General features: G+C 41.2%; 1 protein-coding gene across 2 annotated transcripts in view; it reads right to left on the bottom strand.

Annotated features, from left to right (window-relative positions):
* GLP2R (glucagon like peptide 2 receptor) overlaps window positions 1-23,707 on the bottom strand; it is a 59,876-nt gene that overhangs the window by 17,964 nt on the left and 18,205 nt on the right. For both annotated transcript variants that reach the window (XM_004433063.3, XM_087440169.1), the window contains exons 5-9: window positions 13,837-13,943; window positions 11,604-11,757; window positions 9,785-9,944; window positions 8,679-8,739; window positions 7,781-7,850 (exon numbers count right to left, since the gene is read on the bottom strand). In XM_004433063.3, coding sequence (XP_004433120.2) covers window positions 7,781-7,850; window positions 8,679-8,739; window positions 9,785-9,944; window positions 11,604-11,757; window positions 13,837-13,943 — 552 coding nt within the window. The remainder of the gene's footprint in view (window positions 1-7,780; window positions 7,851-8,678; window positions 8,740-9,784; window positions 9,945-11,603; window positions 11,758-13,836; window positions 13,944-23,707) is intronic.

Genomic DNA, 23,707 nt, shown 5'->3' on the forward strand with positions numbered 1-23,707 from the left:
AAGCAGTCAAGTGATCTGATCAGATTTTGATTTCGGCATTTCAGAAAGATCATTTTAGCAGCGGTGTGGAGAAAAGAGTGGATGAGGGCAAGACTGGAGGAGAGGAGACCAGTTGGGAGGCATTTTCAGAGTTCCAGGGGAATGTTGATGGAGAGGAGGAGAAGGATTAGAAATTATTAAGGAATCTGAGTCAAATGACATTTGTTACTGGCTGGACGTGAGATCAAAGGTGACTCCAAAGTTTCACAGTAGATCTTAAATGGGTGGTAGTGTCATTCACCAAGAGAGTGACCATATGGAGGAGGAAGAGCATTGGATGGAGAAGGGGTAGAAATCCAGTAGTTTTGGACCCAAGGGATGTCCCAAGGCAGTGAGATACTTACGTCTAGACCTCAGCAGAGAGGTCCCAGCCAGAATATAGAGCCATTGGAGTAGGCGAGATTGTTCAGGGAGACTGTGTAGACTGGGAGAAAAAAAAGGTTAAGAGAATCAGCTTGTAAGGAAGGGAGAGGTAGAGGAAGTAGAGACAGCAAAGGAGACTGAGAAAGAGTAGCTAGGGCAGTTGGAGTGAACCACAAGGAAGTGGTTTCCTGGAAGCGCATGACGGGAAGAATTTTAAGAAGGTTTAAATGGTACATGGAATTTGAGCAAAATAAAACTGCACTTAGCAACAAGGAGCTCACTAAGAGAAGCTGCAGTTCGCAGGTGGGAGCACGAGCCAGACTGCGATGCTTTGCTTTGTGAACAAATCATGAAGAGGAAGGACAGCCAGTGTAGACAACATTTAAGAGGCTTGGCTGTGAAGGGAAGCAGATAGATAGAATAGTAGTTGACAAGGGATGCAGGGCTGGAAGGGGTTTTGGGTGCAGTTGTTTTTGAAATTGAAAAGACTTAAGAATGTCTCTACATAGTGGAAAAAAGCCAATAGAGATGGTGATTGGGAGACAATCAATGGAGTAAAGTCTCTGCAGACACTGAGCTAGCACAGGACTAATGTCCTTGTCCAGAAACAAAACCCTTTGACTACGTAATGAAACACAAGCTACGGGATCCACATGTACCTGTTAAGACTTTCCTTATTGGCCTCTGGAGAATCAGTGCTCAAAGCTAAAAGCCTAGAGTTTCATGCAAGAGGCTATTTATCCAATCCACAAGCCAACAGGAATGATGGAGATTCCCAGCCAAAGAATATTTAGTAACAGAACACTTAAATACAAACTAAACGTAACCAAGTAATTTATCCCTTTTAATGGGATATCTGCTTTTCATCACAAAGAGAAAACGTTGTGTCCTTGGCTTAGCAATTTGTTGAACTCATGCATTTTTCTTACAAAGTAAGCTTCACAGGGGAAAGGCACATATTTCAGCAAATTAATTTCAAACAGGACTGTCTCCTAGGAAATGAAAGGTTGTAATGAGGAGCATGTTGATTCACTGTTCTTTGTGTCTTCCAGAGACCAGACACGAGAAAATGGGCATCAACCAATGGGCCATATGGAAAAAGCACTTCCTCATTGCCATGGAATGCAACCCCAGCCTCGTTGACTATGGAGCTTCCATTCATCTAGGCTTCCCAGAGGACTAGAGTCAGCAATCACATTTAGATGGTGTTGTTCATCATTTGTGCATAAGCAGGAAAGGGGCTGAACGAAGAAATTTTTCAAGAACTCAGCCAATTCTTCTTGGATTCTGTGATCAGTTGGGGGGCATATAGGACGCCAAACATAAGGCTCCCTTTCAGGTCCTAGACAGTACAGAAGGCATTATCAGATGCAACATTCTTTGTGACACTTCTTTGGCACCCCAGCTCCTGTGCTCAGATCTGTGCCTACAGGTTGACAGAGGTGGGGGCTCAGAGGTGGGCCTCATCTACCCCTAAACTCCTCCACCTACCCCCAAACCCCTCTTACTCAGGCCTGCTGTGTGGACTAAAATGACTACCATTAGAACTACACCTTTGGGTTAAAATACTCCATTCCTAAGAGTCCTGCTGAAGTGCACATTCCTTACCCCCATAGAAGGTAAGGAATGACTGGGAGAGAAGGGAGGGAGCCCTTTCTCTATCTCTCATTTGTTCATTTTTACAATGAAGAATCAATAAACACCTATAATCTGACTTACTTTCACCACAGAAAGCAGAAAATGGGATGCAGCAAAGGTTAAGTTTTGAGGGGGTGGAAAAACCCAGGGTACAGTTCCCACTGTAACTCTTCAGAGGAGGGGAGTAGGGGAGTGAGGGAATGTCTTAGGAAACCTGGAGCGACAGAAGGGCCTTGGGTTCCTGGTAAGGAAGGGGACCTAAAGAGAGACAAGGCCAGTGAAGACTAGTTTTACTAATTTCTCAGCTTTGCCAAGTCTTGAGGCTATCAGAGAAGATTCAATAAGAGTGGATGAAAGCATTTGACTTTATAACTTCATAAAGTCAATAGATGGTTCGTTCAATTCATTGGCTCAAAAAGCCATTCAACTGGATGTTCAATCTAGTTGATCTGTTAACTGGAGGAATCAGGATATGGATAGAACAATCTTGCACATTTTAGTTATTTTGTAAGGCTGTCCTTGAAGTGTTGGATTAATCAAGGCTCTATGGATTTCTTACCAGGAACAGGAGAGACTAGAATACAAGAATATACCATGTTCTAATATGGTTCTATTCTAAATGTACACTCCAGGGTAACCAGTTAATTTAAGTAGTGAAGTCTCATATCCTGAAGGAGATGGAAGTTCTCCAATTTCTATGCCTGGTGAAAGACTGAAAGAGCATCTGGATTCTTCAGGTTGTTACATATGGTCATTTCTGAAACATAGGGAATCAAGAGAGCAGTAGATGGAGGCAGCTGATATGTCTGGAAATCCAGCACAGCGTACATTCACATCAACCCAGATGCTGATCAGCAAATGCAGACCCGGTCTGGGCAGTGGGAGAAGCCCAGCTTTGATAACTGGGGATGCTCACCAGCGAGCCTGACTTTTGGATGAGAGACTCGCCTTGTTCCCATTGCTCTGTTCACCATGCATAACTGTCATTTCCTGGAAGCCTCAGCTCCAAACTCCAGAAAATAGGCCCCGCCCTCAAATTTGGCCAAGATGAAAGAAGATTGTGAAATGCCCTCAAATGCCAAATGCTACCAGCAAGATTTTGACTATTTTGTTACTTCTTAGTACTTCAATTTAACTAGAAAATATGTGAGGTCAGGAAATTCCTTTTTTTTTCCTTAACACAATAAAGGCTTATTTTTTGCTTATGAAATAATCTAGTGCAGTAGAGGGAGCTCTGCTCCATGCAGTCATTCAGGGACCCAGGCTCCTTCCACGCTGTGGTTCAAGGAATTCTATTTTGGAGTTGGGGTTATATCTACTCAGATCAGTGCAGCTGGGTATATTTATTACAATGTGTGGTCATGACCAAACCTGAAGGCAGATATTGGCTCAGTCATGGTCTGAGGAGTCTCAGAATGATAACTATTAGACTCTGAATTCCCTCAGGGCAGAAGCTATGGGGATATGTGCCATTTTTTCCCCTGAAAGAACCAAGGCAAGCACAAAGAATGTGCTCAATAACTGTTAAATGAAAGTGGAAGAGAGCGAATGAATACGATTCCAGTGCTGAGGAAGCCCGACATGGCAGAAGTTCCGTTTCCATCAATCAGGGGTGGAGTCCAGGCTGGCTTTTTAAATTTTTCTTAAATCTCCCTAGTTGCTCTTCTGTGCAGCCACTGTCTAGTCCAGGGTTCCTCAACCTCAGCACTACTGACATTTGAGATGGGATAATTCTTTGTTGTGGAGGCTGTTCTGTGCATTGTAGGATGTTGAGCAGCATCTCCGGCCTCTACCCACTAGATGCCAGTAGCACCCCCACCCCAGCTGTGACAATTAAAAATGTTTCCAGACATGGCCAAATGTCCCCGGGGGCAGAGTCACCGTCAGTTGAGAGCCACTGGTCTAGTCCAACTCTGATTTTACAGATGAGCAAACAGAAGCCCAGAGAGGTCAACTTGCTTGGCTCGAGGGCACACCACAAGCTAGTGATGAAGCCCAGGCTCCTGACTCCCAGGTGGACTCCCTCCATGTCACTGCACGTTTGTTCCCTTTCATGTCTGGTAGGACACATAACTCTCACTCTCCAGGGAGCCCTGAGACCAGTGGACAGAATCCTAGAATCCTAGAGCTGGGCGGGTTGTGAAGGCAACAGGTTCCATTCCCCATTCTTCAGGACAGATTCCTCTTTTGGAAATTGATCGAGGTGGACAATCCAAAGCCTTTCTCTGTGGTCCATGTCAATGTTTTACCAGTTCAGAGTCAGATGTTCTTCCTTGTGACCTAGGGAATTTTTCTCACTTCTATTCAAGCCCATTTCCTCTTGTCCATTCCCCTGTAGACACAGACAACAATAGTTCACCAATGTCCTCAGTAAGACCTTCATGAGGATGATTGTGAAATTGTCCCTTCCAGGCATGCCTGTTGACTTTCCTTAATTTGAGGGATAGAGAGATTACCAAAGGCTCAGTCTTCAAGGAGGAAGAGAGTTCACCAGGCAGATGTGGGGCCACGAGATGGGCATTCCAGGCAGAGGGACTGTGTGCAAAGGCATGGAAAGAGTGAAACACCAGGATGGATTTGGGGAACTGTGTGTTTCTCCATATAAATAGAGCATGGCGTGCTTGTGGTTGGATGGGCAGGAGGGGAATGATGATCCTTACCATACTGAGGAGTTTGGAAACAAGCCGGAGGGCAATAGTGACCCATTAAAGAGTCACATGTAGAAGAGAGACATAATCAAATTTTGCTCAAGGAAGACCACTCTGGCTACGATACAGAGGATGGATTGCCGGGGGCAAGAATGAAAAAAGCCGACCAAATAGGAGGCTTTTGTAGAAGTTTGCACAAGAAACCCCAGAAGGCTGAAGATCAGTGACAGTGGATTAGGGAGAAGGAGACGGCTTGGAGAGATCTTCAGAGAAAGTCCGAACAAGACTCGAAGTCTGAGTGGATGTTGCAGGGAGGAAGAGGACAGAAGCTAGGAGGGCACCCAGGTTTCTGGCTTGGGCACCTGGTAGATGGATGGTGGTGTCATCTGGTGGGTGGGGCGAGCAAGAGGAAGAGAAGGTGTGGATGGAAGGATGAAGAGCCACTGTGAGCTAAGGTGACTCTGGCCATTTCTGTGTAGCTGGCCACAACTGGAGTTGTAGAAGCAACAGCACGTAAGGTCATTTTATCCAAAATGAGAAGATAAAGCACATTGTCTTGTCCTGGTAGGAGAAAATGTGGCTCCAGGAACTAGGAAGCACCAGGAGAAACTAGCGCATAGGTCTGCCAGCCGTGGACAGCCAAGGAACAAGGTCCAGGGCAGTGGCTCCAGCCCTGGCTGTCCATTTGAATCTCTTAGGAGCTTTTAAAGTTACAACTGTCCAGCCCCATCTCCAGAACTCCTGATGCAATCCTCTGGGGTATGAGCCACCACGATGTTTCTAATGCACAGCCAGCTTTGAGACCCACTGGTGTGTGGGCAAAGAGCTTCATGAACTTTAACGTGCACCCAAAACTTGAGAATCCTGTTACAATGCAGGCTCTGATTCAGCAGGTCTGGAATGGGGCCTGAGAAACTGAATTTATAGCAAGCGTTAAGGTGACCACACTTGGAGCAGCGAGGAGAGAGTGTAGCAAAATGCTCTTCAACCCTGGCTCACATTAGAATCCGGAGGCCACACTTGAGATCAGTGAAATACAATCTCTCGGTGTGAGACTCATGCAAAAAGAATTTTTAAAGATATCCAGGTGATTCCAAGAGCAACCAAGATTGAGAACCATTGATGTAGCCTCTAGAAAACTGCAGAGTACACAGTAGGGATCCAGCTGCATTGAGCCTGAACTCCACCCGAGGGAAGGCCTGCTGGCCTCCATCCCGCTTTATTCTGCCAGGTCAGCCAGAACCTTCCAGTGCCGGAAGTGTGGGTCACAAGCGTTCATTGAGTAAGTTTATGCAGGGCCCACCATATGCTTGGGCTGGCTGCCAGGACGATTAAAGCATAGGGTTACAGCGGCAGCAGTCAGGTTTTAGACAAATACTTGCAATAAAATATTGCTGGGGCTGTAGCTGTACAGGATCTGGGAAGGACACAAAGGCTGGTGTGACCATTTCTACTTCACAGGGTGGGTGTTCAGGTACAGCGGACAGGGGGATAAGATGGCGGAGGGAGGGGTTTCAAACCTGAGAGGGTCCGAAGCAAAGTACTAATGCATGAAAAGCCCGTGGCAGTCAGTACTCCAGGCAGGTGGGCTGGAGGCAATAAACATTTTTGGGGGCAGCAGCACGGTGCTGTGGCTACGAGTGCTAGTGTCACACAATCAGACTCTTTGGGCTGAGATCCAGCACCCCCACTTATTGGCTCTGGGACTTTTGGCAAGTAACTTCTCATCGTCTCAGTGTCCTCACCAATAAAGGAAACATAATAATAACACCTACCTCATGGGCGTCTTGGGAAGATTAAATGAGTTAACATACAGAAAGCGCTTGGAATGGAGCTGTATGCAAGAGGTGCTGAATAAATATTACGGGGCAATAGTGGAGATGCCAAGCCAGGAGGCAGGTGCTGGGATCACAGCGGGCAGTGGGGAGAACGAGGACTGTGGAGATGTGAGAGATGGGGTGGGGTAAGGCAGAGCTTATGATGCCCCACTTGGGATGTGTGTGGTCAGACTTCATGGAGTACTCGCTCTCAGCTGTGTGTGGAAGGACTGGAGGGGAGGTAACCAGCAGCACGCATGCCGCCGTCCAGGCTAGACGTGACACAGGCCTCGGAATCATCAAGAGCATCTCCACAGTCGTGGTTTTCCCACCAATTTTGTGAATGTTTTTCCCTCCTGGTCACACTCAGGTCTGGGCAGAGAGTTGCCTTCTATTATTGACAAATATTGACATTCTTCTATTAAAAACAAGCTTTAGTCTTTCATGAAACCACAAACGCCAGATTATTTACACAAAGTAGCAAAAAAGGAATGCCCAGCAACCCCTTGGGAAGAGAGAGGGCAGAGCACAGAGCACAGTGCCTGGTTGGTGGGCACCCAAAGATGATGGCCCTATGTCTAGGGAGGAAGACTTTCTGCCTCCTTCCGGGATCTTGCTAACCCTTCCAACTGTTGGCTAACTCCCTGTCCCTTCCCTCGAGCTTCCTTGGCAGATTTCATTTTCACACAGTATCATCTAAAAGAGCTTTATGACTCTGGGGCAGGCAGTCCCTCCTCAGCCCAAAAATTCTGGGCCACGAGGAATAAGGGCCCTTCCTCCCCAAGGTCTCAGGGTAGCATCATCTCCTGACTCTAAGCCCCATCTCAGCTTTGGGTTAATATTGATTATACGTTTTCCTCCTCTAAAAGAAGCTTCCTTAGTCTCCCGTCCCTCCTGCTAATCGTGTTAAAATCCAAGCCAATGGCTTTGCTATCCCTGGGTTCGTCCATGACTGAAGACACTTCTACCCCCAGGGTCTTGTGCACATTGCAGCCGTTCCGTACGGGGCCACTGAGATGACTACAGATTTCTACACATAGTTTGAAGACCCAGAGAGAAGGCGGATTGTGGTACAAGCCTGAATTTAGGTCTTGAACGAGCACAAGGAGAAGTTTCTTACTTGTTTCTTCTCATTCAACAGGTCCTACTCACAGCTCAGCACCTCCTTCTCAAGGGATCTGAGCCATAGAATTTGGTGGGTGGCAGGGAAGGGGGCGGGGTCCTCCACAACAGCTCAGCTCAGAGAGGAAAACGGGTGGGTGGGATGGCCCTTACCATTACACAGAGCAGCATAGGTCCTCGGATGATCCACCAGATTTTCTTATTCCCATTGGTTCCCCAGCACCTACGGCAGAGAGCAGGCAGTAGAAGACTTAAACATGATACGAGGTTAAATGTAAAAGTTTCATGCCCTCTGGAAGAAGGATACTTGCACTCAAGACTTACTTTCCACCCATCATTCTCCTGAAGAGTGGGAGAGGGCAAGAGAAGACTCAGATCCCTTCCTAGCAGTATGGTACTGTTTACTTTTCTTACCAGTAAGGTGCTCTTCAATGCTAACAGCTTGGTGTGTATCCTTCCACATTTGTCTCCTTGTTCATACGAACATAAATTCTTAATTATATAGGGGATTTTTTGGTGATGACTATTTGGAGGAAAAAAATGGGATCACACGATATATATTATTCAGCAACAGGCTTAACAACGTGCTGTCAAGATTCACTTCCTGGAAGTCAAAAGACATAAAACTAACTTGTTTTTTTAAGAGTCTCATTGTATTCCACAATACAGGTATGCCACAATTTGTTTCATGATTCCCATATTGATGGATGTTCAGGGTGTTTTCTGTTTGTTTTTGCACCCACCCCCACAGTGACCGATGATGCAATAACCATTCTTGTACCTATATCCTTACATACCCAGGGTCTCTGATAACCTATTCAGCCAATTTTTGTACTACATTGTGCTAATTTGCATGTGTAACTCAATTAATAAACTAATTACTATAAAAAAGATTTTTGATTATTTTATCTACCTTCTTAAGTATATTCTAGATGGCCAAAATGGAAGGGGAGGTGGATATTCTCTTTGGGAAAGTGATGTGTTTCCTTATATTTGGGCATATCTAGGGATTACTGGCTCATGGAAGTGTAAAAACAGGTGAATTACCTACCCTGTGTTCTCCAGCTGTGCACGGGCGATACTCCAAGGTACAACAAACAGCACTGGGAAGGCTGGGAGAAAATAGGGAATTGTAGTTAGGAGCTGGGTTGCCAAACCTGCCTGCCTCCCACCCCAGCCTGATAGGCCAAGCATAGCTGGGCAAAACTTATAAAAACCCAAACAACACAGCTTGTGGACTGTGAGAGCTGGGATGAACTAGGGTGGCACAGAACCCATCCATTGTCTTACTGTCAGAGAAACCAAGAAGCAGAGAGGACAACCAACTTGCTCCAGGTTGCAAAGCAGCTTAGAGTAAATCCAAAGACATTGACCGAAACCTCTTGAATTGCAGGCCAAGGTTATTTCCTCTGAATCCTGCAGCCTCAAATTCTCCAGACCTCGCAAACAGGGGTTCCAGATCTCATCTTGAAGATTTACTTGGCGTTATGGACTAAATGTTTGTGTCCCCTCAAAATTCATAGATTTAAGCTCTAACTCCAATGAGATGGTATTTGGAGATGGGACCTTTGGAGGTAATTAGGTTTGGATGAGGTGGGGTGGGGTCATCATGATGGGATTAGTGCCCTTATAAGAAGAGACTAGAGATCTTGCTGTCTCTTTCTCTCTCTTCACCCTGTGAGGTTACAGCAGGAAGGCAGCAGTCTGCAAGCCAGGAAGAGGGTCCTCACCAGAAGGTGACCATGCTGGCACCCTGATCTCACATGCTGGCACCCTGATCTCAAACTTCTCAGCCTCCAGAAATGTGAGAAATAAATGTCTGTTGTTTAAGCCGCACAGTCTATGGTATTTTGTTATGGCAGCCTAAGCTGACTAATACAGTTGAGGACAGGGTAGGAGGAACGTCACCTGATTCTACCAAAAACCTTCTCAATTTTTGAATGTGTGCATTGAGTCTACAGCACTTGTGCATATGTGTGCACACATAAGTGCACACACACACACACACACACACACCCCTCTCTTCAGTCTTTTGTCATTGAGGAATTATCTGTTCCAGAAGCCTCTCACTAGTTGGGTCTCCAATCAAAGGCTCTCTTGGGCTCCCACATTCTGATGGGTCCCCAGGAGAAAAGGCTGGGGGTTCAGTTCACTCACCCCAACCCACCAGCAGGTATCTAGGCCACAGCCGCCTTTCAGAAAGCACCGTGGGCTCCAGAAGCGTGTGGAGGTAAAGGCCTTCAACTAGCAGCCATGAGTAATTGGCACCCACGAAGTAGTGCAGGAGAACCTGGGCTGAGCGGCAGGAGGTGGATATCTGCAGAGGACAGAGCACCCGAGGGTGAGTCCAGGCTTTCCCAGGGTCTTGACCCCAGGAGGGTGGAGAAGGGCCTCCCCACGCACAACCCCTCTCTCCTTACTTTCCTCTCTCCCGAACCCTTGCTGATCATCTCAGAAAAGTTGGCAACAATATCAAAACGTGAATCAGGGCTTCATGTAGGGCTTAAAGCCTGGCCTCTTCCTTGACATTAAGACATTTTTAGACAAAAACAGAGAGAATTCATCATCAGCAACTTCCATAAAGGAAACACTAAATGGTGTGTTCTCTGATCTCAGTTCAATTCAGCTAGAAATCAATAACTAAAAAATCTTCATAAGATTGGAAATGAGGAAATAAACTTCTAAATAATTCATGAATCAAAGAAGAAATGATATCAGAAATTAGAATTTTTTTCTGAATTGAATGTAAGGAATATACTGCGTATCAAAACTTGTGGTATCCAGCTAGTACCATGCCTAGAATGAAATTTACAGCCTTACATGCACTTTTTTAAAGAGAAAAATGCATAAAATCAATTATCTTAAATATATCAAGAATGTTAGAAAAAGAACAGCAAATTAAACCCAAAGAAAGTACTTGGGAGGAAATAATAAAGATAAAAGCAGGTATTAATGAAATAGAGAACATAAAATAAAGAGAATCAACAATGCCAAAAGTTTGTTCTTTGAAAAGTCCAATAAAATTGAGAAACTTTAGCAAGGATGATCAAGGGAAGAAAATAGAGAGTGAAGATACAAATAATCAATATCATGAATGAAAAAAGGAATACCACTCTAGATGCAATAGACCTTAAAAAGATCTTAAAAGAATATGAGCAATATTATGCCAATAATTTTAAAAGTTAGATGAAGTAGACAAATTCCTAGAAAAACACATTACTACAGCTGACACCAGAAGAAATAGAAAATCTGAATAAGAGTTATCATGAATCTATAAATAAAAGCCTTCCAATAAAGAAAGCTCTGGGCCCAAATGGCTTGACTGGTGTAATCTGTCAAACATTTGAGGAAGAAATAATACCCATCTTAAATAAATTCTTCCAGAAAATAAAGAGAGAACAACTCTGGTTTGTTTTAAGAGGTCAGCATAAACTTTATCCCAAAACTTGACAAAGGCATTACGAGAAAAGAAAATTACTCACAAATGTGAAGGAGGAAATTTTAAAAGTATCCACAGTATTAGCAAACGGAATCCAGCAATATAGGAGCAAGAATAATATATCAGAACCTAGTTGGATTTATTCCAAGAATGCAAGGTTAGTTTAACAGGTTACTGCATTCATTATTAACAGGATAAAGGAAAAACCATCTCAACAGATGCAGATTTCAATGTGGAAAAGCTTTGCAGATTTAAAAAATAGTAATAATAAAAAAGATTGATCTGGTCCAGCTCTTTTATTTACAGATGAAGACATTTCCCAAGCAAGGGCTCCGGCAGAGAACTCTTCGGCTGCTGATTTCCTTCACCTGTCTCTCTCTCTGGAGGCTGTTTTTTTTAAGTTAGATGACACGTCTCTAACCAGAAAGCCTCTGACATCCCTTTCCCTCCCTCTTCCCCTCCCCAGCCCCACCTTCATGCCCTCTGATTCCCAGTCCTGACCCACCAGGTGGAAGGCAGATGGTAAGAAGAACATACTTCCGACACGTAGGACATCCACTCCTCCTCGTTGTTGGGCCTCCTGGAGTAAGAGTTGTGGAAGACGACATCCTTCACCAGCACGGCCAGGGCTCTCAGGATGAAAGAAGCAAACAAGTTCATGTGGATGTAGTTGCGTGTGCAGTGGAGTTTTCTGTGCAAGGAGAAAACCGAGCGCCTTCCCTCAGGAGAGAATGGCTCAGACCAACAGGTCTGTGCCTGAGGCACCTGTGTATCTGTCACTAAAGGGCAGAGGTTCATAGCATAGGCTCCAGAGCTGGATGGCTGGGTTTGTGATCTTACTTCTCTGTGCCTCACTTTCCTCACTGTAAAATGGGAACAACAGCAGCTAACACCTGTATAACACGTTTAACTCGACAGGCTCTGTTCCAAGCCATTTACCTGTGGATGTATTTACGGGCATCCTTACTCCTTACAACCACTGGAACGGTAGGTACTGTTATCGTCCTGATTTTACAAATGGGGGAGTTGAGGCGGAAAGGTTAGGTCAGCTGTCCAAAGCCCTTACTACTCTAAGTAGTAGAGCTGAGATTTGGACCCAGAAAGTCTGAAGCCAAAATATGGCTCTCCGAGGCTCTACTGCCTGTAAGAACAAGAGCACTCACCTCAAAGGGTTGCGGGAGGATTCAATCAGGTAATGGGTGAAAAGTGCTCACACAGCACCTGGCACACAACTGCCCAGAAAATGTCGGCTCTCACTACCTCTCCCTCACCCACCTGGAGCCTCTGTACTGGCTGATGTAAAACTGTGTGTCCTCGGTCTCTCTAGTCAAAAGGACCCTCTTCCATCACTGTACCCTCACAGCCCTGCCTGTGCCCCTATGCAGCACATACTCCGTCCTGCCTCCCTTTAGAGCTATTGTTATTATTATTTTTTATTTCCAAAAAGGATTTGAGGCAGGTCCTTGTGTTTCATGATTTATGCATCCTTCTCCCTAACTAGACTGGGTGCTACTCAAGGGCTAGAACTGGGTCTTGCTCTTCCCAGCACCTAAGGCAAAATGGACACTTGGTTGACCCAGGCTCTGGTAAAGTTCTTTCCTGTAGGGCTGGGCAGCTGTTTTCTCCTGGTGTCGTTCTGGGACTTGGGGAGGTGAATGCTGGAAGTCACGGATAGTGGTGCGCTCAGGCTGTAGAACTCTCCCGTTGCTTAAGAATTGCTCTCCCAGTTGGGTAGATGGTCAAGACTCTGGTCCAGGAGCCATAGGACATCCTAGGACTGAGGGATCAGACAGGGCCAGACCTGGAGCTAGCAGAGCCTCGGTGGGAAGCTGCTCTGGACCTAGCATCCACATCCCCAGGGTCCCCACCCAGGTTTCCCGCATCCACGTCAAATGCAAATTCTGCCACGTTATGCTCAGTTAAGTTCCTGAAGGGGCTGAGACCGGGAGACAGCCTTGGAGGGCTCCCTAGCAGGTCTATAAATATCTCACTTGGGTGATTTCTAAAAACGTGATTTAGTAAAATGCACTCAGGCTTGGATTCTGAAAGACAGCATCATATAAGGGAGTGAGAATGTTCAGGCTCTGGACTGCTTAGTTATGATCCTGGCTGTGTGATCCTGGGCAAGTTACTTCATCTCTCCATATTTCAGTTAACTCACTTATAAAATGGGGATAATCATAATAATGCTAATCTCCTGGGATTAGAATTAATCTTAATTCTTATTAGGATGAGACTTAAATGACCTAATGCATGTAACGTGCTTAGAACGGTGTCTTGCACAGAGGAAGCACTCAAATAATTGATAGCTAATTGGAGTTTGAGGGTCCTGGATTAAAATCCCAGCTCTACCACTCACTAATTTGTTTTAGGAAAGTTTCTTAAATCTCTTCTGTAAAAATAACGCCTTTGGTTGAGTTGTGGTGAGAATGGGCTGTAATCGTAATGTGTGTTATCTAATCCAATGAGATTAATCTATGGGAGGTTGTCTAATCCAAAAGAGGCAAGAGCAGGGTTAGGAGTCCCAGATTCCAGTTCTAGCTATGCTTTGTGACCCGGGGTGACTCCGTGCCTCTCACGGGACCTCTGATATCACCTTTCCCTTTCATCTGCAAAGTGGGATGGGTGGACTGGAGACTCTCTCAGATCCCTTCCAGCTCTGATGAGCCATGACATCATCCAGCTCAGTCTTCTACTGCCTTTTAGAGGTAGCCAATGAGCAAATTCCAGGGTACATGCCTCAACACTTGCCAGCAGAAGTTCCACTCACCGAAGAAACAAGAGGAGGGTGAGAGCCAGGAAGAGGGAGACAATGGAGAGGGAGTAACCCACGGTGTACAACAGCTGCAAGGTCGACAGCAAGGCATGGTGCTCCACCTGAACACAGAGGAAGAGCAGACATGACCACCAAGCCAGGCGGCTATGGTCTCCAACCCCCAGCTCCATGCCCAGGACCACTAATGGTGTAGGCATGCACCCTATTTTTGTTGACACCCGTGTAGGGTAGCTTAGACTGCTGTCTGGCACATCTCAGAGACCAGAGAGCGTTGATGAGTGAAGAACTCCCCGTGAGTCTCACCCCCAGGGCTGGTCCCACAGCCCAGCATTGATGCACCAAGATTCACAGTATCATAGAAGAATTGCGCCCAGGACAAGAGGGTGCTTTGGGAATTAGGCTAGGCTCTTTGCCCCTGGAGTGTTGTCCCTAGAGTATAGGGGTCCTTCTCTCTGGAAGATGGGGCAAGATTTCCATCTAGATGTCTCCTTCCTAAAGTAACTTTTCATAGATGATCCTTAGCAAAGACCCAATAAAATATTAGAATGTTTCCTCCAAGCCCCAGGATGGCCTGATCGTGAACAGAGGATAATTTACTGGGAATTCAAGTGTTATCAAGTGTGGTTTTCCAATGGAGTGCCACCTTCTTACTCAACTCATCATATCACTGTCAAAATCATGTTTCAAAATAGATTTTTGTACAAGAACCCACAGTAAATACTTATTACCTGCTTAATTACGTCTTAAACTTCTCTATATAATCCTTTTATCAGCTTTTTTGAAGTATAATTGATGTACAATAAACTGCACGTATTTAAAGTATAAACCTTGATGAATTTGTACTTGAACATATCTGTGATTTCATCACCACAATAAAGATAAAGAACATTTCCATCACCTCCCAGAAGTTTCCTCATGACCTTTGGTAATACATCTCCTCTCATTGCCCTCTGCCACCCTATGCCCAGGCAAACACTGGTCTGCTTTCTGTCCTTAAAGATTAGTTTGCCTTTTCTAAAAGTCTATATGAATAGAGTCTTACGATGTGTACTCTTTTTATGTCAGGCTTATTTCCACCAAAATAATTATTTCCAGATTCACCTATGCCACAGTATGTACCAATAGTCCATTACTTTTTTATTGCTGAGTATAATTTCACTCCAGTAGAACACAACACAATTTATTTATCCAATCACCTATTGATGGACATTTGGGGTGTTTTCAGAGTTTGGCTTTCACAAATAAAGTTTCTATGAAAATTTCTGCACAAGCTTTTGTGTGGACATAGGTTTTCATTTCTCTCTGATAAATATCCAGAAATAGAATGGTGGAGTAGTATGGTGTATGTTTTAATTCCTTAAGAAACTCCCAAACTGTTTTCTAAATAAGTTGCATCAATTTACATTCCCAAGAGAAGTATGTGACAGTTCCAGCTGCTCTGGATTCTAACACTTCATACAATCAATCTTTTAAATTTTAGCCATTCTAATGGGTGTGTAGTAGTAGCTTATTGTGGTTTTAATTTGCACTTCTCTAATGATTAATGATGTTGGGAATCGTTTCATGTGCTTATTTGTATATCTTATTTGGTAAAGTATCTGTTCAAATATTTGGCCATCTTTTAAACTGAATTGTTTGTATCCTTAATTTTGAATTGTAAATGTTCTTTAATCTAGATATAAATCTCTTGTCAGATATGTGTTTTGCAAGCATTTTCTCCCATTCTATGGCTTGCCTTTTTATTTTTTTTAACAGTGTCTTTAGAAGAGCGGAAGTTTTTTATCTTGATAAAGTTCAATTTATCAACTTTTTCTTTTATAGTTTGTGCTTTCTGTGTCCTATTTTAAAAATCTTTACCTAACCTAAGGGCCTTAACATTTTCATCTATGTTTTTTCCTAGAAGTTTAATAGATTGAGCTCCTGCATTTAGGTCTATGATCCCTTTCTAGTTAATTTTTATTCATGATGTGAGGCAAAAGTTGAAATTCAGTTTTTTTGCATCCAATTGTTCTGGCATCATTTGTTGGTAAGATTATTCTTTCCCCATTGAATTGCCTTGGCACTTCTGTCAAAATAGATTGCCTTTATATGTGTGGGTCTGTTTCTGGACTCTGTATTCTCTTTCATTATTCTGTACATTTATCATTATGCCAATACGGCACTGTCTTCATTAATATAGGTTTATAGTAAGTCTTGAAATCAGTTAGTGTTAGTCTTCCACTTTTGTTCTTTTTCAAGAAAGTTTTGACTATTCTAGGTCTTTTGTATTTTCGTATAAATTTTAGAATCAGCTTGTCAATTTCTACAAAAATTCTGCTGGGATTTTGATAGGGATTGCATCGAAACTATGAATCAATTTAGAGTTCATGAATATAGTATATCCCCCCATTTAGTTAGGTTTTCTTTAGTTTCTCTCCACAATGCTTTGTAGTTTTCAGTATATAGGTCCTGCTCATCTTTTGTCAAATTTATCCCTATATGTTTCATATTTTTAATGCTGTTGTAAATGATACTGCCGTCAATTTCAATTTTCAATCGTTCCTTGTTAGTGTACAAAAATATAATTGATTTTTGTATATTGACCTGTATCCTGAAACCTTGCTAAACTCATTTATTAGTACTAGTAGTGTTTTGTGTCGATTCCTTGGGATTTTTTCTATACATGATCATATTGTCTGTGAATAAAATTTTCACTTGTTCTTTTCCAAACTCTAAGTTTTTTATTCCTTTTTCTTGCCTTATTGCTCTGGCTAGGACCTCCAGTACAATGCTGAATAGAAGTGGATAGAGTGGATTTATTACCTTGTTAAAGATCTTAGGGGAAAGCATTCACTCCATGACCAATTAGTACGATGTTAGCTGCAAGTTCTTTAAAGATGCCCTTTTATATTAATTTCCTATGGCTGATATAACAAATTACCACAAATTTGATGGCTTAAAACAACATGATTTATTGTCTTACAGTTCTGGAGGTCAGAAGTCCAAAATCAGTTTCACTGGGGAAAATCAAAGTGTTGGCAGGCCAGCATTCCTTCTGAAGGCTCCAGGGAAGAATCTGTTGCCTTGCCTTTTCCAGCGTCTGCATTTCTTCACTCAGGGCTCCTTCCTCAGTCTTCAAAGCCAGCAGTGTAGCATCTTCTCTCCTCTATGACCTCTACTCCTATTCTTATATCTTTTCTCTCTGACCCTAACTCCTTTGCCTCCCTCTTCTAAGCTACATCTGATGACATTGGGCCCACCTGGATACTCCAGGATATTCTCCCCATCTCAAGATCCTTAACTTAGTCACACCTACAAAGTCCCTTTTGTTATATAAAGTAACATATTCATAGGTTCTGAGAATGAGGACATGGACATCTCTATGAGTGGGGAGGGGGGGGCATTATTCAACCTACCACACCTTTATCAGATTGAGGAAGTTCCCTTCTGTTCCAATAGGCTGAGAATTTTTATCATGAATGGAGGCTGAATTTTATCAAATGCTTTGTGTTCATCCATTGAGATGGTCACATATTTTTTCTTTCTCAGTCTGTTAATATGTTGAATTACATTGATTAATTTTCAGATGTTAAACAAACATTGCACTCTTGGTTTAGCCCCACTTGGTCATGATGTATTGTTCTTTTAACATATTGTTGGATTCGATTTGCTAAAATTTTGTCAAGAATTTTTCTTCTATGATCATGAAGAATATTGGTCTGTAGTTTTCTTTTCTTGTAACATCTTTGTCTGGTCTTGGTATCTATGTACTGACAGCTTCATGGACTGAGTTGGGAAGTATTTCCTCCTTTTCAATTTTCTGGAAAGTTTATGCAGAATTGGTAGGATTTTGTCCTTAAATATTTGGTAGAATTCACCATTGAAGCCAAATGGGTCTCAACTTTTTTCTGTTAGACTGTTTTTCACTATGATGCAATTTCATTAATAGAATAGGGCCATTCAGTTACCTATTTCTTTTTTAGTGAATTTAGGTAGTTTTCTTCTTTTAAGAAACTTGTCCATTTTATCCAATTTGTAAAAATTATTGGCAGAGAGGTGTTCACAGTAATCCCTTATTATCCTTTTAGTGTCTGTAGTATCAGTAGTGATGTCCCTTCTCTCACTCCTGATATGATCATTTATGTCCTCTCTCACTTTCTACCTTTCTCTTTCTCTTTGTTTTTCTCTCTGTTTCTCTCTCTCATCTCTAATTCTCTCTCTCTTTTCCAATGTCTTTCTAGAAGTTTACCAAATTAATTGTCTTCTTAAAGAACCAAGTTTGGGTTTCACTGATTTTTTTTCGATTTTTTTTCTGTTTTCTATTTAACTAATTTCCATTTCTTTTTTTATGCTTACTTTAGGTTCAATTTGCTCCTTTTCTTTTCCAGTTTCTTAAGGTGGAAGCTTAGTCATTGATTTGAGGGCTTCCTACTATAAGAATACTATAAATTTCTCTCTCTGACTGTTTTAGCTGCACCTCAGAAATTTTGATATATTGTACTTTCATTTTTATTTAGTTCAAAATATTTATTAATTTCTCTCTAATTTCTTATTTGACTTATAGGTTATTTGGAAGTATGTTGTTTAGTTCTAAGATATTTGGAGATTTTTCCAGATATATTTCTGTTATTCATTTCTAGCTTAATTCCATTTTGGCCAAAGAACATATTTTGTATGGTTTGGAATTTTTACATTTATTAAAATTTGTTTCATGGCCCAAATAATGTGAATTTTGGTAAATACTCCATGTATAGTTGAAAAGAATTTGTATTCTACTGGTTTTGGATGGGGTGTTCTATAACTGTTAATTAGGTCAATTTGATTAACATTGTTCAACTTTTCTATAGAATTACTGATTTTCTGTCTACTTGTTCTATTAATTTTTCAGAGAGACGTGTTGAAATCTCTGACTGTACTTGTGGCTTTGTCAATTTCTTCTTTAAAATTTAGCAGTTTTTGCCTTATAAGCTTTGGGAAGTGTTCTTAGGTATTAATATTTAGGATTGCTATGTTCTCCTGATGAACTTATGCCTTTAATAATAAGAAATGAACTTCTATATCCCTAGTAATAATCCTTGCTTTGAAATCTATTTTGTCTGATATCTATATACCTACTCCTTCTTTCTTCTGATTAGTATTTGTTTGCATGGTATATATTTTATTCATCTTTTAAATTTTAACTTGGGTCTTTATTTTGTTATTTTATTATATTTTTGCTGGGAAGATTTGCCCTGAGCTAACGTCTGTTGCCAATCTTCCTCTTTTTTTCCTCCTCCCCAAAGCCCCAGTACATAGTTGTATATTCTAGTTGTAGGTCCTTCTAGTTCTTCTTTGTGAGCTGCCACCACAGCATGGCAACTGACAGACAAGTGGTGGGGTTCTACGACTGGGAACCGAACTCCGGCTGCCAAAGTGGTATGGGCACAAAACTTTAACCACTAGGCCAGCAGGGCTGGCTCAACTTGGGTCTTTATATTTAAAATAAATGTCTTGCAGACAGAAAGTTGTTTTTTGGGTTTTGCTTTGTTATGGTTTTTTTCTTCTTAGCCCATTCGGACAACTTTTAATTGGAGTGTTTACATAGTTTACATTTAATGTGATTATTTATCTGATTGAGTTTAAATCCATTCAGTTTCTCTTGTCCCATCTTTTCTTTGTTCTCTTTCTTTATTTTTCTGTCTTATTTTGGTTTCAGTGTATTTTTTATTTCATTTTTTTTCTTTAATGACTTATTAGCTATACTTCTTTGTTTTTCTTTTTAGTGGTTGTTTTAGGGTTTACAGTATACACCTTTAACTTATCATAGTCTACTATCAAGTAATATTTTACCACTTCATCTATAGTTTAAGAACCTTACAACAGAATACTGCCATGTCCCACATATTGGCCTTTGTGCTGTTGTCACACATTTTACTTCTACATGTATTATAGACCCCATAAAAATACATTGTTACTATTTTCACTTTAGCCACTTATCTTTTTCAAAGATTTTTAAAATAAGATAAAAAAATATTGACCCTCATATTTGCCAGTCCTGGTGCTCTTCATTCCTTTATGTAGATCAAAATTTCCCTATGGTATATTTTTCCTTCTGTGTTAAGGAATTTCTTTAATATTTCTTGTAGTGGTGGTCCTGATGCAGAACTCTCTGTGTAGCTTTTGAGTCTTTCCAAATCAAGCCCAAGTACATAGAATTATTTTCTATGGACCCCACCAGGATTCCTATAATCTTCTCAGGTCTCTAACTGCTCTTGTTGGTCTCTCCTCTTGTTGAAACTAAATCTATCCTAAGACTAGCATAAACCTACCTCTTCCAAGAAGTCCTACCTGAATGCCTCTCTGTGTACTATCAACTCTGAACCCCCAGAGCACTTGTGGTCTGTTTTAAAAATTGGGGCATCAATCATTCATTAACGCACCGTTTGCATTTGCTTGGCTTTCTAGATAGACTATAAACGTCTTGAAAGCAGAGAAGTGTTTGTGTTTCTACACACAAAGTAGTGTGATTTCTTTAAATTGATGATTCAGGTGGCATATCAAAACTTCAGTGGGTCATTTTAATATCATTCATTTTATTGGAGACATGAGGCTAAGGCATTAATTAAATAACCTAATAATCTGTTTCCGAATTATTATTCTTAAAAACATATGTGTGTGTTTTATGATTTCTAGACACAAATTATGGGAAATGCTTGTTTTTCATTTGTCTGTGTCTTGGTTTGGTTTCCACAGAAGACGACCCTGAGGAAGGATGGGAATGCAAGTAGTTTAAATGGAAAGTGAATACACTATCAGCAGGGGAAGGGAGACGTTAGATAGGAAAAACGAGGGTGCATTATCAAGACAGTTACCACTGTGGGCGACTGGAGCTTAATCCCACTGTGCAAGCTCTGAACGCCTCAGAGTTAACCACCCCAAGACCGAGGGAGCTGGGGTATTTATATACCAATTCCTGTCAGTCACTACGTGAGGGCTACTCCCAGAGAGCATTAATTCCCTGGTACTTCTGGCCTGCCTTTCAGCAGACAAAGTGGGCTCCAAGAACCAGAGAACCAGCGAAGAAATGCATGTACTATTGGTGAGAGGTTAGACAGCTGTGCCGTGAATTGGTTAGGGCAAGGGGATCTGGGTGGGCACCCATAGCACCTGGTGCAGTTGGTTTAATTTACTCCTTTAGAGGAGTCTCTTAAACTGTCCTCTACATTCAGGGCTCTACCAAAGCCTGGCTACTTCCCAGAGGCCCCAGATCACCCAGATGGCCTCCAGCTCACTCTCAGCACCAACAGGTGAATCTTAAGTCACTTGGACATCTTTATGAAATGCATAATGTGTATGCACACGCTGGGGAAATAGGCATTCTCATACGTTGCTGAAGGGAGGACAAATTGGTACAACCCCTATGGAGGGGAATTTGGCAATATCTAACAAAATTATATACGCATCTACCTTTAATTCAGCAATCCCACTTCTAGGAATCTTCTGAAAGGTATACTGCCACAAATATGAACCAACATACACACACAAGGTTATTCAAGGTGGCATCATTAGTAATAAAAGATTGGAAATAACTCAAATCGCCACAAGAGAGTGGCTGAATAAACTATAGTACATATACAGGGTGGAGTACTATGCAGTTGTTAAAAGAAAAAAAAGAAATGTTTGTAGGAATTGATATAGAGTAATTTCCAGGATATGTTGTTAAGTGAAAAAAAGCAAGATGAAGAATAAGGTATCTGGTATACTGCCTTTTGTGTAAGAAAAACGCCAAAATAACATATTTATATATTTGCTTAGTTTTGCAAAAAGAAACATAAGATGTATATTATAATGTGCTAAAAAAGTAGAGAAAAAGAAAAGAACAAAGAGAGAGAGGATAAACCAGAAAATAATAAAAATGATTATATATAGTGGGTAGGTAGAAACAGGGTAGAGAGAGTGATGAGAATGAGACTTCTCTGAGTATACTGTTTTATATAGTTTTGGCTTTCAAACCCTGCCATATGTTATTTCTGAAAGAATAAAATTAAACAGAGAAGAATGAAAAAGGCAAACTCTTAGCACTAATAGAGACAAATGAATAAAACTGTATATTCAATTAATAACATGACCAGATAGAGAAAATAATTATTGCAAATAATTGTGAACACAGTACTCTGAGCAGGGGATATAGTCTGAGGATTAAAAGAACTGCAAAGAAATCTTAAATATTACCAAGTAGGTTTATATTTTTAGGGGTAATTTTAATATTTCAAGGTTGAAACTATTTTCCATGTACTATAGGAAAAGGTAAATAAATAATTATGATAATGTTATTAGGAAGCAAAACTTTCCCTGAAAGAGAAAAGATACATAACACAAAGTAAAAGAAGATAAGAAAAATCCTAAATGTTAAATTTGAATCCAAATTATCAATATGAAGTTTTCATTGTAAAAAATATTTTTTTCTTAAATCTGTACACTGAAAGATCCTAGGACTATTGGTAGTGGCAATGAGCACCCCTAGCACTTAGATCTTGGTTTCTAATACCATTCTTCCACTTAAAGAATCCAGGACTCCTTGAAGAAATAGCTGATTTGGGCCTGGAATAGAGAAAATACAAGATGAGCTTGGACCGTCTTCTTGTGCCAGAAAATAAGGAAGTGCTCAGAGACTAATAGGATTGTAACAAAAGGACACAAGAGCCAGTTTGAAGGGATTTCACAAGCTAAATCTAGAAGACATTGAGCATCAAAAAGAATAATAAATATAAGTTATATAATAATATCACTATATATAATACCTCTCTATATAGTATACATGATAATAGATATAATATCAGTAATAAATATAAGTATAATAATAAGTACAACAATCTGTAAGTCCATAGGAGGAAGAGGTCATCTTTTCAGAAGACCGTCAGCTAGTAAATGTAGAAGGAATGCTAGAGCCTGCTTCATTTCAAGTAAGCATCATCAACGAAGGTTAAAACACTGACGGAGGTTTGTTAGGGAACAAGATAAACACACGGTACCAAAGTATCACCCCACCCATTACTGACCAAAGACAGAAGGAGAAATGCACCTTTACCACGGGGAGATCTGGCTGTCACTACCTTGACCAATGATCAATGTAACATCATCATAGTGTGACACCCACCATTTTGGTCTCCTGATGTGATGCTATACGACCTACAGAGCACCTACGAGGACTAACTTGAATCTTACCAGGCCTGTAAACCTAACTTCCAGCTTACAGGAAATACAGAAGACAGAGGAGCACATTTAATGACAACCCGAGGAAACAGTCAAACAATGCAGATTGTGTGACATTCTACAACAGTTTTCTGGTCTCTTCAAAAAGCCAATGTCATAGGTTGCGGGGGAAGAGGGAGAGCAGGAGGACTGTTCTAGATTAAAAGATACTAAAGCGATATAAAACTAAATGCAATATATAAACCTGGATTAGATCCTGGTCCAGGAAAGAAAAGCTATAAAAATTGGGGGGAACAATTGGGGAAATTTGAACACGGATGACACATCAGTTGATATAATGAAATTACTGTTAATTTTATTTAGTTGGAATAATGGTATTGTAATTACGTGGAATAATGTCCTTAATCTTAGGAAGCACCTGATGGATATTTAGGGGTGAAATCTCATGATGTCTTCAAATTGTTTTCAAATATTTCAGAAAGAGAGAGACAGAAAGCAAATGTGGCAAAATGTTAACACATTTTGAATCTAGATAGTGGATCTATGAGTGTTTATTTTATTACTCTCTTAACTTTTCTATATGTTTGGATATCTCAAAATAAAATGTTGGAAAAATAGACATATATCAATTGATATATAATTTATATTGAAAATTAAAATTTATCATTAAAATTATATATATTAAAATTATAAA

The sequence above is a fragment of the Ceratotherium simum genome, chromosome 16 (genome assembly GCF_057802395.1).
Source record: "Ceratotherium simum simum isolate JZ-2026a chromosome 16, ASM5780239v1, whole genome shotgun sequence".
Taxonomy (NCBI): Eukaryota; Metazoa; Chordata; class Mammalia; order Perissodactyla; family Rhinocerotidae; genus Ceratotherium; species Ceratotherium simum.